This window comes from Salmo salar, chromosome 06 (genome assembly GCF_965601325.2).
Source record: "Salmo salar chromosome 06, fSalSal1, whole genome shotgun sequence".
Lineage (NCBI taxonomy): Eukaryota > Metazoa > Chordata > Actinopteri > Salmoniformes > Salmonidae > Salmo > Salmo salar.
In genome coordinates this window covers 40,336,911-40,353,981 of record NC_138296.1, presented here as the reverse complement: position 1 = coordinate 40,353,981, position 17,071 = coordinate 40,336,911, and the positions used below count along the sequence as shown (strand labels likewise).

The 17,071-nt window shown below is 42.6% G+C and overlaps 2 protein-coding genes across 3 annotated transcripts; both read left to right on the top strand.

Annotated features, from left to right (window-relative positions):
• Positions 1 to 1,749: 1,749 nt before the first annotated feature.
• On the top strand, positions 1,750 to 7,547 carry LOC106607207 (angiopoietin-related protein 2). Its single transcript, XM_014203927.3, has 7 exons — positions 1,750 to 2,165; positions 2,924 to 3,405; positions 3,604 to 3,744; positions 3,905 to 4,124; positions 6,027 to 6,220; positions 6,610 to 6,880; positions 7,003 to 7,547. The coding sequence occupies exons 2-7, from the start codon at positions 2,944 to 2,946 to the stop codon at positions 7,185 to 7,187; spliced, it is 1,473 nt and encodes a 490-aa protein (XP_014059402.1). The 5' UTR covers positions 1,750 to 2,165; positions 2,924 to 2,943; the 3' UTR covers positions 7,188 to 7,547.
• A 1,110-nt stretch (positions 7,548 to 8,657) lies between these two features.
• On the top strand, positions 8,658 to 17,051 carry icam5 (intercellular adhesion molecule 5). Of its 2 annotated transcripts, XM_045720476.2 has the most exons (13): positions 8,664 to 8,915; positions 10,774 to 10,827; positions 10,952 to 11,215; positions 11,312 to 11,641; positions 11,760 to 11,990; positions 12,120 to 12,353; positions 12,631 to 12,981; positions 13,106 to 13,369; positions 13,465 to 13,794; positions 13,921 to 14,151; positions 14,281 to 14,514; positions 14,792 to 15,055; positions 15,333 to 17,051. In XM_045720476.2, the coding sequence occupies exons 1-13, from the start codon at positions 8,861 to 8,863 to the stop codon at positions 15,539 to 15,541; spliced, it is 3,051 nt and encodes a 1,016-aa protein (XP_045576432.2). In that variant the 5' UTR covers positions 8,664 to 8,860; the 3' UTR covers positions 15,542 to 17,051. The 2 variants fall into 2 exon arrangements, with proteins under 2 accessions (XP_045576433.2, XP_045576432.2); XM_045720477.2 differs by lacking the exon at positions 10,774 to 10,827 and having other exon boundaries at positions 8,658 to 8,915.
• Positions 17,052 to 17,071: the final 20 nt, after the last annotated feature.

Here is a 17,071-nt window from a genome sequence, read left to right as displayed (position 1 = left end):
AACCAGGAGTGTCGGATGACAAGACAAAACAAATGGAAAATGAAAAGTGGATCGATGATGGCTAGAATACCGGCGACGCCAACCACCGAACGCCGCCTGAACAAGGAGAGGAACCAACTTTGGCGGAGGTCGTGACACAGCAGGTGTAGACTAACTGTGAAATGTTTACTTACGGGTCCTTTTCCAACAATGCAGAGTTAAAGATGAAAATAGAAATAGTGACATAAGGAATAAATACACTGTGAATAAAGAATAAAAATAACGAGTAAAAGTAACATGGCTATATATATATATAGAGTGTAGAAAATAACAGGGCTATAGACAGGGAGTACCAGTACTGAGTAGATGTGCAGGGGTACGAGGTAATTGAGGTAGGTATGTACTGTACATATAGGTAGGGGTAAAAAGTGACTAGGCAACAGGATAGATAAAACAGTAGCAGCATCGTATGTGGTGAGTGTGAAAGTGTGTGTGCGTGTGGCATCAGTATGCATGTGTGTGGTGTCAGTATACATGTGTGTACATGTTATGTGTGTGTGGACGTATGTAGTGTGTTTGTGTGTGTATGTATGTGTATGTTGGGGTGTCAGTGTAAATATATGTGAGTGTGTGGATAGAGTCTAGTGTGTGTGCATAGAGCCAGTGCAAGAGAGTTGGTGCAAAAAGGGTCAATGCAGGTAGTCCTGGTAGCCATTTGATTAGCTATTTAGCGGTCTTGTTTAGAAGTCTTATGGGTTGGGGTTAGAAGCTGTTCAGGCTCCTGGTGGTTCCTGACTTGCATTGGTACCTTTTGCATGGCGGTAGCAGAGAGAACAGTCTGTGGCTTGGGTGGCTGAAGATTTTGACAATTTCTTGGGCCTTCCTCTGACACCGCCTGGTATAGTTTTAATCAGTTAATAATTCATAAACAAACTTGATATCAGAAAAAACACTATGACTAATTGGTAGGTATACCTTTACTTGTTACTTCTGTGACCTTTCATTATCCTCCCTCCTCATGAGTGAGAGAAATTTGAGGTTTTTGGTAACGGAATTACAAGGCAGAAGACAATGTAATCTAAAGTAATCTAAAAAACTAAATATAAGTGTTGATATAGTTGGCAGAGGTCATTACATTATTGTTTTTTTAATGTATTTCTAATACCCTTTAATACTTTTTCTGGTAGATGTTTTCTAAGACCCATTTTCTATCTGTTTGACCAGAAATCAAAACCTTTGCTTATTCCACATTTTTTAGGATGAAAATGGTTGGAAAATGTATATATGTGTTAATTTGTAAAACCATACACTTAACTTTCATTTGACACCACATTTGACATGCTCCTGTAAACGTCACATGTTGCGTTCATGCGTCCTTTTAGATGAAATGCCCTCTTCACCGTATCTACTAGCACACAGCAGAGACTATCCACGATGACTGACAGAATTATTCCTCATCGTACGGTGGATATTCACCTTCATCTGCATCTTATCCATATTATAACCCTCAATATATGTTTTTTTATGTTTGACATTGTTTAATAAATGATATTGATTACTCATAGGCTACCTTTTCGAGCTGAACTCCAGTAAACAGATGGACCGCCTGGGAGTAGGCCTCTGTGAGAGAACAGCAGGGAGTCAACGGGCAGAGACAGGGAGGGCTCCTGCCTCCTGCACTGAGGGCCAGAGGCAGCTGAGCTGAGAGGATGGGAGGAGAGAGAGGGGGGGTGTCATTAGGGTAGTTTGTAATTATGTCTCTCTTTGTTTAGAGGGCCTGTGACAGGGATGAAGCGAGGGGGAGGTCTTGCTGCTGAAAAAACGTTGTGTGTCAGTGTTGTGTGTAGTTCTCTTTCTCCCGCGAGTCTTTCGTACTGTAGCTCAGTCTCTCTGGTCTGCCTGTCTCTGTGAGGCTCAGACACACTAGGAAAAAGGGTGCTACAGCCACAGCAGTGGACGCTACAGCCACAGCAGTGGACTTTCTCATTGGGAGGCAATTCTGAGGCAGTAGACCATTCTGAGGCAATGCTACGGAAAGGTCCATTAGTCCTGACATCTGGATTCTAGATGAGGATGCTTTAAAGAAGTCCAATCTGTACCCATTGGAGCTCAGGATTCTTGGATACACACAGGAACACAGCTGACAGAGTTTGCCAACTGACTCTATACCTCTGAAAAGGACTGAGGTAAGTCATGCTCTCTCACTTTAAAAGTTACAAAGGTAGGATCCCCTTTCAGATTTAATAAGAATAGTGCTGCTATTATAATGATAGATGATCAATGGTTAATGTTTGGCGATATGGTACAGGGCTTATGACACTACCATTTGGCAATCATGTGATGTATTCTTTTTCTTTGGTATTCCAGTTTACTTACAGAAACTTGTTGGTACCAATAATGTGTTTCACTGAGGTTGAGGAGTAGTGACCCCTGCAAATATAGTGTGTTGTGTCAATGTTGAGGTGATAATGGTGTTTATGGTGTTGACAATGGTGGTAGCCAGAGTTGACCCTGAAAGGATTGTGTTGACCAATGGGATGGAAGTGTGAGTTGACTCTGTCTGGGTTTTGTTGACCATTGTCACTCCAGTGTTGACTTGCTAATAAACTCCAGCCAGGCAGACAGGGTTAAGTTTACTTTCACCTTCCAGGGGAACATCTGGTGGGCTTTCAAGGCTTGAGAGACAGTCTGAGCTGCATCTTAGATATTGCGGTAGCACTTTTACATGTTCTGCTTTCCACTGAAAATGCCTGTATGGAATTTTGCATCTGTGTGGCCACTGTCTGACTGATGTACTTGTTGGTGTACAATTATAGTTGTTTGAAATGGGGAAAAGCTATTTTTACTGAATGAATACATCTCTACATGTTCTAGATATAGAGTATCATGTTTTATTGGGGAAATCTGCTAATGAATCTCTATCACTGCTTATTTCCATGGACAGAAGAGCAGTTGAACAGGTAGATGGAGAAGCAGCTGACTATTGGCCTGTCTCTGTTGCTGGGGCTCCTCCTAGTCATGCCTGAGGTGGGGGGGCGGAAGGAAGAGTCCCAGAAGCGCCCGTCCCGCTTCTCAGAGCTAAAAGCAGGCCGCTGCTCCTACACCTTCATCGTTCCCCAGCAGCAACTGAAGGGGGCGCTGTGTGTGAGCACCGAGTCCACCACCGGCGCCGCCAACCACTCAGAGGTAACGGCTCTGCGGGGGGAGTTGAGCCGTCAGCAGGAACAGCTGGAGAAGCTGAGAGGCCAGCTGGAGCAGGAGGGGGCCCTGGTTACGGAGGTACGGGCGCTACGGAAAGAGAGCGGCAGCATGAACTCCCGCATTGCCCAGATCTACGCCCAGCTGCTGCATGAGGTTATGTACAAGAAGGACCAGGTGGTCGAACAGAGGCGGGTCGAGAACCTACTGCTCAACGCCACCACACAGGTAATCAGACAGAGAGCATTGTGGGAACAGCTGTGTTCATAAGGAGGGAAGTTAGAATCATATAACTGTATACCTGCTCCTACTATCTCTCTACTGTCTTAGTATCCTTTACCCATCGATGACAGGCATGTAGCACCTTGATAACATCCCTGATTGGCCCGTTGTCTGTTACTCGGTCATGGTGGACCAACATCCCAGATGCTGCAGATCTCCACTAGTTACAGGGAGCTGGAGAAGAAGTATGGAGCCCTCACCTCCATGATGAGCAACCAGAGTCAGCTCATCGCCCGGCTGGAGAAGCTGTGCCAGGCCACCAAGAACACTACCCCACCTCCACAGGTAGGGGGAGCTCTGTATTTATCAAACCACTGGCATTGTTATCATGGGCCTTTCTCAAGCACTGACCCTGACCCATGAAGCTAAAGTGGTACCATAACATACTACAGTACCCACAATGCTCTGTACAAAAGTCTTTATATATTTGTGTTGTATTGGACAGATGACCTCTGAACCCCTGAGTATCCAGTCCAGTGGGCCCCTGAATGACAGCTCACAGTCCAAGGAGATGGCTAATGATGTTCAGAGAGACCAGGGCGCCCCTCCACTACAGCCACACGTGGAGAGAGAACCCCTGCAGGGGACAAAGGTGCTCCCCACCACCATGGCCGACACCCCTACTGACGCCCCCTTCATAAGCTTCCCTGTCACTAAAACCCCAGGTAAATCACGGCACCTTCAGAGCTTACAACTGCCAACGGCGCTTTCAGCTTAACCAACATTGTCTGTGTAGGAATGAACGTCTGTCTTTGTAAGACAGTGTGAAAGAGTAACACTATGTATCTACTTTCCCCCGGAAGCGTTATCACACATTACAACACCTTGTTTCTATTTCAGTCAATACATCGCACATCTCATTGGTTCCTGTTTCGACATTGTTTTTCATTGTCACCTCTGACAACAATCAGAACAAGCAAGCTGTTTTCTTTTGGCCCTTCAAATGCTTAGTTGTTTGCTGTTCAGACCTTGAGTTTGTGTTTTGAAACAGTGTCAGTATTTTGTCAGTGTTATTTACACTCCAGAAGACACTGCAGAAGCTCGGGGAGTCACTGACCCGCTGATAGGACTTTGTTATCTCTCTGGGAATGCCTAAACAATGTCTAATAACTGCCAGCTGTTCTCATCAGAGTGGAGAAGGGGCTTTGTGTCAGGGGCGTCGTAAGGATAGGACCAAGGCGCAGCGGGTAAAGTGCTCATTCTTAATTTATTTAAAGATAACACTTAAACGTACAACGAAACAGTCCCATAAGGTGCACAGATTATACAGGAAATAACCACCCACAAAACACAAGTGAAACAAACCTCAACTAAATACGGCCTCCAATTAGAGACAATGACAACCAGCTGCCTCTTATTGGAGGTCCTACCAAAAACGCAACATAGAAATAGAAAACTAGATTTAAACATAGAAATAGAAAACATAGAACCTAAACCAAAAACACCAAAACACACAAAGCAAACACCCCCTGCCATGCCCTGACCAAACTACAATGACAAATAACCCCTTTTACTGGTCAAGACGTGACACTTTGTTAATGAGTAACACACACACGCATGCACACGCATGCACACACACACGCACAAGGTTTGACTTTGATATAACATTTGCAAATTCATCAATAATATTTGTTATAAATAACAATCAAATGGGCCAAAATATAATCCTCTCTTTTAGGAAATAAACCATCAATATTAGCTAATCCAGAATTTGGCACCAATAATCAGATTTGTCAGCACGTCCTCTTTAGAAAGAGCGATTAGGATGAATTCCAAATAAAAATATATTTGAATCTAAAAAATCTAATTTACCAGCAGTACACAACAAACAGTCTCTCTCACACACACACCAACCCACCCTAACAAACACACCCTAATCACAGCCCTCTTTAGGACATTGCTATGTAACCTTGAATTACAAGACGATACCCCAATACAATGCACGTTGTGTGTGCAACTGGAATGTGTGAGATTACAAGGCAGAGCATTCAGATGGGTGACACCACCTTGTATGGACAGGACTTCACTCCAGTTACAGTGTATAATAAAGGGACCATGACTCAGAGCTTATGTGTGTGTGATGAGTGACAAGGAGGACTTTTCTATATAATAAGTGTACGGTTACAGTATGAATATCCCTTGATCTGGAGTGTGTGAGAGAGAGGGGATGATGCCTAGCCTTTCTGTGTCCGTTCCTGCGGTGTATGCTTATCTTTTCCAGTGTGAAATAAGACATTCAACATGTGTGGTGAAAGAATGTCTTCGGCAGTAAAGAGATAAGCTGAAGCAAAGCGAGAAAACATGTATCTGTGACCCTGTTGGCTCTAAAACAAACAGAATTCCAGACCCCTCTCTCCATTACGTGTCTCACTCACTCCCTCATTCCCAGCAGTTGGTTGAGCCTGCCTAGTGGCAGGTGGGTGGAGTTTGGACGTTCTGGACTTCCATTAGTTCCATTGCACCAGGCAGGCTCAATCGAGCACAATTATGACTATTTGAACCCAGGTATGTTCCGAAATCCTAACTGCCTTTGTGAACCACATACCTATACTATCTCTGTCCCTCAGGACCCTGGAGGGACTGCCAGCATGCACTGGACTCGGGCGAGACCACCAATGGGATCTACCTGCTGCGTCCACAGAGCGCCAACCGGCTTCTGCAGGCCTGGTGTGAACAGACCAAGGCCCAGGGAGGCTGGACCGTCATCCAGAGGAGACAGGACGGATCAGTCAACTTCTTCAGGACCTGGGAGCAGTACAAGGTGCTCTCACCTCCAGTGTGCAGTGAGCCACTAAAAGTGAAGCGCTCAAGAGTTTGTTATGACATCAGACAGTGTGCTATTACCATTGCTCCAAAACACTGCAATACAAAACCCACACAGTGAATGTGTGGACTGCAGACCCATAATCCTTTCCCCTCCTCCATTTGCCTTTCATTTCATCTGATTATGTGTGATGAAACATGAGCTGTATAGTTACTGTAATTGGCAACCATCACAGTGGGCTCTAAAACCAGAAAAACAGCTGGTATTACAGCTCAGAGACTCAAGAGTATCCTTCAGTTGATGACGGTTTAACAGCACAGAAGTCATGAAAACTATTGCTACAGTGAACCTAACCCTAAACTATCTGTTGTACCCCTCCACCCCAGCAAGGCTTTGGGAACCTGGATGGAGAGTACTGGCTGGGTCTGGAGCACCTCTACTGGCTGACCAAGCAGGCCCACTACAAGCTTCGGGTGGCCATGGAGGACTGGCAGGGCCGCCAGGTGTTTGCAGAGTACGACAGCTTCCGCCTGGAGCCTGAGAGCGACTGGTACCGTCTGAGGCTGGGGGAATACCAAGGCAATGCCGGAGACTCAATGTCCTGGCACAATAACAAAGCCTTTACAACTCTGGACAAGGATAAGGACGCTTATTCAGGTGAATCCTCTCTCACTCTCTACTACCCTCTCTCTTTTAATTTCTGCCTCTTTTCATGGCTGCCTGTTTGAACACCCAGGTTTGGCTTGATGAGTTGGTTTCTCTCTCCGTTTCCTCATTAGGGAACTGTGCCCACTTCCAGAAGGGGGGCTGGTGGTACCACATGTGTGCCCACTCCAACTTAAACGGCGTGTGGTATCGAGGGGGTCACTACCGCAGCCGCTACCAGGACGGGGTTTACTGGGCAGAGTTCCACGGTGGCTCCTACTCCCTCAAGACGGTAACCATGATGATCAAACCCACCTAACCCTCTCCCCATTGGTGGCACCTTAATTGGGGAGGACGGGTTCGTGGTAATGGCTGGAGTGGAATAGTTTGAAATACATCAAACATGGTTTCCATGTGTTTGATGCCATTCCAAATACTCCGTTCCAGCCATTATTATGAACCGTTCTCCCCTCAGCAGCCTCCTATGTTATACACACACATGTCAATCAGGCATCAGGGTAATATTATGGTTCCGTCATGGATAAGGAAGGTTGTTAATGAAGTTCTTATATGTTAAACAGGTATGTTAATAAGACAGCGTTAGACTGACATGCCAACACAACATGTGGAATTGTTTTCTAACTGCAATGTATTTATTTAATAAAAAATTGCAAAACAATGTTGTAACATTACTTTTTGATATTATCTATCTATCCTCTCACACACATACACTCGCATACACACACCACAAGGTGAGGTAGGAGTCCATTTCTTTTGCTTATGAGAACTGACGTTGTGGTTTGATGCAGTGGTGTAAAGTACATAAGTAAAAATACTTTAAAGTACGACGTAAGTAGATTTATGGGGTATCTGTACATTACTATTTATATTTTTGATGACTTTTACTTTATTACATTCTTGAAGAAAATAATGTACTTTTTACTCCATACGTTTTCCTTGACACCCAAAAGTACTCGTTATCTTATGAATGCTTAACAGGACGTGAAAATTGTCTCGTCGGTTGAAAGGAGAGGACCAAGGTGCAGCGTGATGAGCGTACATATTATTTTTATTAGAAAAGACGCCGAACAAAACAATAAACACTACCCAACAAACCGTGAAGCTAAAGGCTATGTGCCCTAAACAAAGTCAACTTCCCACAACACAAGGTGGGAAAAAGGGCTACCTAAGTATGGTTCCCAATCAGAGACAACGATAGACAGCTGTCTCTGATTTGAGAACCATACCGGCCAAAACATAGAAAATAAAGAACATAAAAAAAGGAACATAGAATGCCCACCCTAGTCACACCCTTGCCTACCCAAAATAGAGAATAAAAAACCTCTCTATGGCCAGGGCGTGACACTAATTCACACACATAGAGGAAATCGCTGGTCATCCCTACTGCATCTGATCTGGCAGACTCACTAAACACAAATGCTCTGTAAATTATGTCTGAGTGTTGGAGTGTGCCCCTGGCTATCCGTAAATAAAAAATAAATACAAAATTGTGCCTTGCTTAATATAAGGAATTTGAAATGATTTATACTTTTACTTTTGATACTTAAATATATTTGAGCAATTCCATTTACTTTTGATACTTAAGTTTATTTAAAACCAAATACTTTTTTACTTATATCAAGTAGGATTTTACTGGGTGACTTTCACTTGAGTCATTTTCTATAAGGGTATCTTTACTTTTCCTCAAGTACGACAGTTGGGTACTTTTTCAACCACTGGTTTGATGTCATGTTTCCGTTTAGCAGTTTCCTCTTTGCGCAGGATCAGGGCAGGGTTTGAATTTCCTCTTTGAAACACTTGCTTCACACAGTAAGCTCTCAGCCTGAGATACACTAACTGGCATTAGCACAGTGTTAGGACCGAGCTTGGACCAACAGGTGGACCATCAGTCAGGGTATCGTCTCTTACAACATCCCCCATCACCCTCACCTTGCTCAGCATCACCCTCACCTTGCTAGGCAGAGAACTACCATGATCTCACTTCAGAGGATGTTGGGCCTCTTCATGCTCATGCTGTTACATGGAGGTGAGTGGTTAATTTGTTCCATACTTACCTATTAATATCTATTGTTGTGATCTCTGTGTGGATTATGTTTATGTTGACCATAGTTATTATCTACTCTGGTGATATAGTAACTGTTTGCTGTCTCCCAGGGTGGTACTTAAACATGTGCTCACCTCCCACTAACCGAACTTGAACGGAAGTTGGTTGTTGATAAAGGACATTTGTTTTAACCCCACAACGGTCAATTTGAAGAGTAATATTTGAGAGCAATTAAAGTCAAGAAATTAAAGTATTTAATGAGCAATAAAAAAGGAATATTGATATGTAGCAATAATGCAATAAGGTAACAGTCATCAGTAGACAGGGCCCTGAGTTTTTCCTGGTCAGGTCACATGGATAGGACCAACTCATGACCCTAATTAAAGGATACAATTATATAATAACATAAAATCACAAGAAATACACTTACACTCACTCAGGTACAACACAGACACTGTTGATGTTATTGAGTGATATGACATTGTCTAAATGGGTGTGGTGGGTGTGAACGTCCATGCTGTGAAACATTGAGAGCAACGTAAATGACTTCTGAAAACCACTGATGGTGGGTGTGGTGCATTGTTGGTAGTATGGTAGTTTGTCTAGTATGTGCTCCATATTTGACAGATCCACCATTGTCAAAAATAAGAATCCTTTGACTTTCATTTTGGAACACATATGGATGGACTATGTGCTTTTCAGTGCCCTTTTAAACAATTGTTGTTCCATGATATACTGTGTATTGTGGATATTTTATTAGGTTCCCCATTTATCTGCTGCTTTTGCAAAAGCTCTCTTCCTGGGGTCCCCACAATACATGAAACATGACATAATACAGAAAATTAATAGACAAGAACAGCTCAGGGACAGAAATACATACTTTTAAAACTTCTTCGGGATCGGTGTCCCATCCACGGGACGGTTGAGCTAACATAGGCTAATGCGATTAGCATGAGGATGTAAGAAACAAGAACATCTCCCAGGACATAGACACATCTGATATTGGCAGAAAGCTTAAATTCTTGTTAATCTAACTACACTGTCCAATTTACAGTAGCTATTACAGTGAAAGAATACCATGCTATTGTTTGAGGAGAGTGCACAATTTTGAACATGAAAAGTTATTAATAAACAAATTAGGCACATTTGGGCAGTCTTGAGACAACATTTTGAACAGAAATGCAATGGTTTATTGGTTCAGTCTAAAACTTTGCACATCACTGCTGCCATCTAGTGGCCAATCTAAATTGCACCTGGGCTGGAATAATACATTATGGCCTTTCTCTTGCATTTCAAAGATAATGGTACAAAGAAATACAAAAGAACAGTTATTTTTCTTTGTATTAACTTTTACCAGATCGTTTGTGTTATATTCTCCTACATTCCTTTCACATTAACACAAACTTCAAATTGTGTCCTTTCAAATGGTACCAATAATATGCATATCCTTGCTTCAGGGCCTGAGCTACAGGCAGTTAGATTTGGGTATGTCATTTTAGACATTAAATTGATAAAAAGGGCACACACAGCCTACATATCAATACATACACACAAACTATCTAGGTCAAATAAGGGGGAGGCGTTATGCAGTGAGGTGTGCTTTATCTGGTTTTTGAAACCAGGTTTGCTGTTTATTTCAGTAATATGAGATGGAACGGAGTTCCATGCAATAATGGCTCTATATAATACTGTACGCTTTCTTGAATTTGTTCTGGATTTGGGGACTGTGCTTGCACAATAGGATATAATGTCTGAATATTTTAGGCAAGGTGATTCCCCTTTCAACGCGTTTTAGAAGGGATGAGATCATCAACAACATAACGTAATATTCTCCCCACAGCACCCATAACTCCAGGAACTATGACCACCCTCCCAGCAACAGCCAAGCCAAAAGGTATTTTTCAGATCATGTCTTTGCTCACATTATTTAATTCACCCTCACTTATCTCACAAGGCAGAACAGTTTATATTTGATGTGGATTTCACATTGATGTCTTCATTCTTGTATGTTTTTACAGTAGTTACCTTTCCTCTTGAGCTCAAACCTCCCAGAGTGGTGGTGAGATATGGAGACTCAGTCTCAGTTAACTGCAGCACATCATCCACAGACCATGAGGGGATGGGCTGGGAGGCCACATTCGGAGGTACAGATTCTAAAAAAAATGTCAGCATTGTCACCTGGACTGTGGATAACCTTACTGATTGGACAATAGAACCTATATGCTACATGACTCTCATTGACGGCAAACAACCCTCAAAAGTACTTCCAGTCATTCTCTACAGTGAGTATTTTGCTCCTTGTGAATGTGAAAGGTATGTTTCTATTTAACTGTATATCAGGTAGAGTATTTTTTTAACCTTGTTGACCTCCTCCACAGAGACTCCAGACAGCGTCTCCATCTCTGTTCTGAGACACTCTGGTCCCATGGTGGAGGGGACAGAGTACCAGCTGCAGTGTGACATCCAGAACATGGCTCCTCAACAGAACCTGGTTGTGAAGTGGTACAAAGGGAATGAACCCTTAGATAATGTAACTTACAGTGACGTCAGTAAGACACCAGTGGATGTGTCTGATACTCTGATGATCAGCCCCAGTAGACATGATGATGGAGCTCAGTATAGATGTAGAGCAGAACTGGACCTGGGACCAGAGGGACCACAACCCCATCCTACAGTAACATCAGAACCTCTCAGCATTACTGTGCACTGTGAGTTGGCTATTAATCTTGATCTTTTTCATTATCATAAATCAAAAACAGAACCACATGACAGGTATAGCTTCCAATTTACTCATTTTGAGTTGATGCTTCTTCTCTCCATTTGCAGACAAGCCAGTGATTGAATGTCCAAGCCAGTACAGTGTCGTGGAGAATTCCACCCTCGAGAGGATCCCTTGTACATTCAATGGGAATCCTCCCCCTAACGTTGTGTGGTACCAGGAGAGCAGACAGGTCAATGTCTCTACACCCCTGGCCAGGACAGACTTTGGCCAGTATGTCATCACGATCACCAATTACATAGACAGCACCAGCTCTATTGTTCACATCACAGTGGAATGTAAGTGTGTGAGATCTAGTATTGTATTGCGAGATGAGATCTGTCAGATTGCTTCCTGTAAGACGCTTCTCTATCTGTTTTCAAATTGATGACATCGATGCTGAATATTTCTCTCCCTACTCTTTTCAGATGCCCCCAAGTTTATCTGTACTGATCAATATAAAGTTAAAGAGAATGAAAATCACAACCTCTCAGTCACCTGTACAGTTGATGGCAACCCTTCTTCTAAAATCACCTGGTTGAAAGGCCAACAGGAAGTGGATATCCCTCAAAGTCTCACTAGGGGAAACAGAGGGGCGTACACCCTGGTTACAAACAACACACATGGAAAAGCCACTCACAATCTTTTTATTGACGTCTTGTGTAAGTCATGTTTCTATCTTTCAAGTATGTTATTATTGGACTATTTTACAAGCGTTTAACTAATTCTAGCCACACATGCTATCAGCTTTACACTGTTCTAACCAATCTTTAAGGTAGCATAGGCCTAATAGTGATTGACACAGGTTTTACATAATTGTTTACCACCTTAAAGTTACTGTATTTTAGTCTCAACTGAACTGCATGGCAACCCATCTGAAATCCCATAAGTTGCATAGTTTTGAGTGGTCTACTCTAAAAGCACCTCCTTTCTCCTTAGATGCTCCTGAGTTCCTTCCAGGGAATGACACAGTGGAGGTGAGTGCAGGCAGTGATGTGTCTCTGGACTGCAGTGCTGAGGGGAACCCTCCTCCTGAGCTGAGGTGGACCAACAACACTGCAGAGGGAAATGCCAATGAGGCCACTGTGGGGCGCCTGCGTACTCTCTATATCTCCAGAGTAACAGCTAATGCAACTTACAACTGCACAGTCACAAATGGACTGGGCTCCATCACCAAGCAGATACATGTCCTAGTAGATGTACCTCCACAACAACACCCAACGATGTTCTCCACAGCACCCTCAACTCCAGGAACTATGACCACCCTCCCAGCAACAGCCAAGCCAAAAGGTATTTTCCAGCTCATCTCTTTGCTCACATTATTTAATTCACCCTCACTTATCTCACAAGGCAGAACAGTTTATATTTGATGTGGATTTCACATTGATGTCTTCATTCTTGTATGTTTTTACAGTAGTTACCTTTCCTCTTGAGCTCAAACCTCCCAGAGTGGTGGTGAGATATGGAGACTCAGTCTCAGTTAACTGCAGCACATCATACACAGACCATGAGGGGATGGGCTGGGAGGCCACAATCGGAGGTACAGGTTTTGAACAAGATGTCAACATTGTCACCTGGACTGTGGATAACCTTACTGATTGGACAATAGAACCTAAATGCTACGTCACTCTCATTGACAACGAACAACCCTCAAAAGTACTTCCAGTCATTCTCTACAGTGAGTATTTTGCTCCTTGTGAATGTGAAAGGTATGTTTCTATTTAACTGTATATCAGGTAGAGTTTTTTTTAACCTTGTTGACCTCCTCCACAGAGACTCCAGACAGAGTCTCCATCTCTGTTCTGAGACACTCTGGTCCCATGGTGGAGGGGACAGAGTACCAGCTGCAGTGTGACATCCAGAACATGGCTCCTCAACAGAACCTGGTTGTGAAGTGGTACAAAGGGAATGAACCCTTAGATAAATTAACTTACAGTAACGTCAGTAAGACACCAGTGGATGTGTCACCTACTCTGATGATCAGCCCCAGTAGACATGATGATGGAGCTCAGTATAGATGTAGAGCAGAACTGGACCTGGGACCAGAGGGACCACAACCCCATCCTACAGTAACATCAGAACCTCTCAGCATTACTGTGCACTGTGAGTTGACTATTAATCTTGATCTTTTTCATTATCATAAATCAAAAACAGAACCACATGACAGGTATAGCTTCCAATTTACTCATTTTGAGTTGATGCTTCTTCTCTCCATCTCTCCATTTGCAGACAAGCCAGTGATTGAATGTCCAAGCCAGTACAGTGTCGTGGAGAATTCCACCCTCGACAGGATCCCTTGTACATTCAATGGGAATCCTCCCCCTAACGTTGTGTGGTACCAGGAGAGCAGACAGGTCAATGCCTCTACACCCCTGGCCAGGACAGACTTTGGCCAGTATGTCATCACGATCACCAATGACATAGGCAGCACCAGCTCTACTGTTCACATCACAGTGGAATGTAAGTGTGTGAGATCTAGTATTGTATTGCGAAATGAGATCTGTCAGATTGCTTCCTGTAAGACGCTTCTCTATCTGTTTTCAAATTGATGACATCTATGCTGAATATTTCTCTCCCTACTCTTTTCAGATGCCCCCAAGTTTAAATGTACTAATCAATATGAAGTTAAAGAGAATGAAAATCACAACCTCTCAGTCACCTGTACAGTTGATGGCAACCCTTCTTCTAAAATCACCTGGTTGAAAGGCCAACAGGAAGTGGATATCCATCAAAGTCTCACTAGGGGAAACAGAGGGGCGTACACCCTGGTTACAAACAACACACATGGAAAAGCCACTCACAATCTTTTTATTGACGTCTTGTGTAAGTCATGTTTCTATCTTTCAAGTATGTTATTATTGGACTATTTTACAAACGTTTAACTAATTCTAGCCACACATGCTATCAGCTTTACACTGTTCTAACCAATCTTTAAGGTAGCATAGGCCTAATAGAGATTGAGACAGGTTTTACATAATTGTTTACCACCTTAAAGTTACTGTATTTTAGTCTCAACTGAACTGCATGGCAACCCATCTGAAATCCCATAAGTTGCATAGTTTTGAGTGGTCTACTCTAAAAGCACCTCCTTTCTCCTTAGATGCTCCTGAGTTCCTTCTAGGGAATGACACAGTGGAGGTGAGTGCAGGCAGTGATGTGTCTCTGAACTGCAGTGCTGAGGGGAACCCTCCTCCTGAGCTGAGGTGGACCAACAACGATGCACACAATGTGAAGTCGTCCACTGAGGGGCGCCAGAGGACTATTAGAATCACCAAAGCCACGTCTACCAATGCTGGGATCTACATCTGCACTGCCACGAATAGAGTTGGGACGGCCACCAGAACAACAACAGTAACTATGAAAGGTATTATAACTGACCGGCTGTGGGTTATGTTACGGTAGAAACGTAGCTGACCCTGATGTAGTGATTCATGTTGTCATAAGACATACTTCATATTCTTTCAGTAAGATGAATGAATGAATGAATGAATGAATGAATGAATGAATCGCATTTAATTCCACAGAGCTGAATTGCGAAACACGAATCCTAGATCACGACCTAGCCTGAATCAATTTATAAACAGAATTGGTCTGAATCATGTCTAAACTCGCCTGTTCTCCTTCTATTTCCTCCTCTTCAGGTGGCTTCACAAGTATAATTTTGACGATTGTATTCGTTTTCCTGGTCATTCTCCTGATAGTCTTCCCGATAGTCTTCTTTATGTGTAAGAAAAGACAAGGATTTTATGATTTCATACCAGTGAACCAGCCAAACGGTGTTCCATTGATGCCACTACCTACAACAGGGGTAGGCAACCATGATCCAGAGGGGTATCCTATGAAGGTTTGAGGACTTACCTAAGTAAATTAGATAAACTCTGAGTTCAACTCGGGATAGCCAGTCATACTAAAGTGTCTCACCCTTTAGCCAGGTCCATTTCAGAACTAATCTGCTCCTGGGCAGGCTAACTCCAGTCCAATAGAGGTTACTGAGGGGAGGACGGACCATAATAATGGCTGGACCGGAGCGTGGATACCATTCCACTGATTGCGCTCCAGCCATTACCACGAGCCCGTCTTCTCCCGATAAGGTGCCAACAATCTCCTGTGAACTCCACTTACCCTGACTGAAGTGACTGAGCCACGAGTTGAAGACCAATTAAATAAGAGTCCCTCCCGCTTGTAAAGATTCATGAAATGTATTTTTTTTTTGTGTGTGTAAAGTTTTTGTGGGGGGGTTAAAATATATCACATTCCAAATTTTGTAATGACAGAATGCATTTTAAACTTCACGCACAGTAACACTTTTGTACAACATTAAAATGATTTGGTCTACGTGCAACAATGGGATTTAGTCAATCAAATCGTTAAAAATACATTTCATCCACATCATTGAACAATTCATTCTGAATGAAAAACTAAATATAATTTATTTCAAACAACAATGAGACTGCGTGATCTGCAAAAGTATTTAAAATGTAAGACTAGGGTGGGGATTCAATCGGAGTAATGTATTTTGCTTGATTTTGAATGTGACTTTGAGTAACAAATCTATGTGAGTTTACTGTTAATGTACTTGTATGGGATTTGGAGTCAATGTCAACTATGTGTAGACTGGACGAGAGCCACAACTTTGGTTTTAGAAGTGGGGGGACATAATATTATTTAAAAAAATATATCCAGTCAGATAAACACTCCAAACAGCCTATGCGACCGCTCGGAGACATCCACATGGTCTTAAAGCACACCGTTGGCTAGTTTTGTATCACATTCCAATGATAAAACTGGGGAGGACAAAATTGAATCTCAGAATGTGGGGGGGACATGCCCCCGTCCCCAGTGAAAGTTGTGCCCCTGCTAGGAATTGCACTGTATAAGAAAATAACAAAATTAAATAATTACTGCCATGTGCTGGCTGCCCTCTTGAACAAATAGTGTTGTAAAATTTGAGGATTTGAGGATTTATGTAAGTATGAAGTAGCTATGTGTATGTGCTTACCTCAGTCTAGAAAATGAATCAGAATACTGTTGATACATAGGCCTTGATTCAGTGGTACAGTTTGTTGAATTGTGTTTACACACTCTAACTATGAGCTTTTTTGTGTGACTAATGTTTTTAAAATGCTTTTGTAGATTTTTGCCTGTTCAAGTGTCTTGCATCTGACAACATACAAAGGAATTTAATAAGAATGTTCATATTTCTATATCAATACTTAATTGTATTGCTTGCTGTAGTCTAATTACAATAGAATCTGAACATTCATTTTCCGTTATAAAACTATTTTCAAAACTGTTTTTAAAAGTGACTTGTGTATTCCCATAAATAAACAAGCTTCACTGCTTATGACATGCCACTGCCAGTCTGTCGTCAGTGAACGTT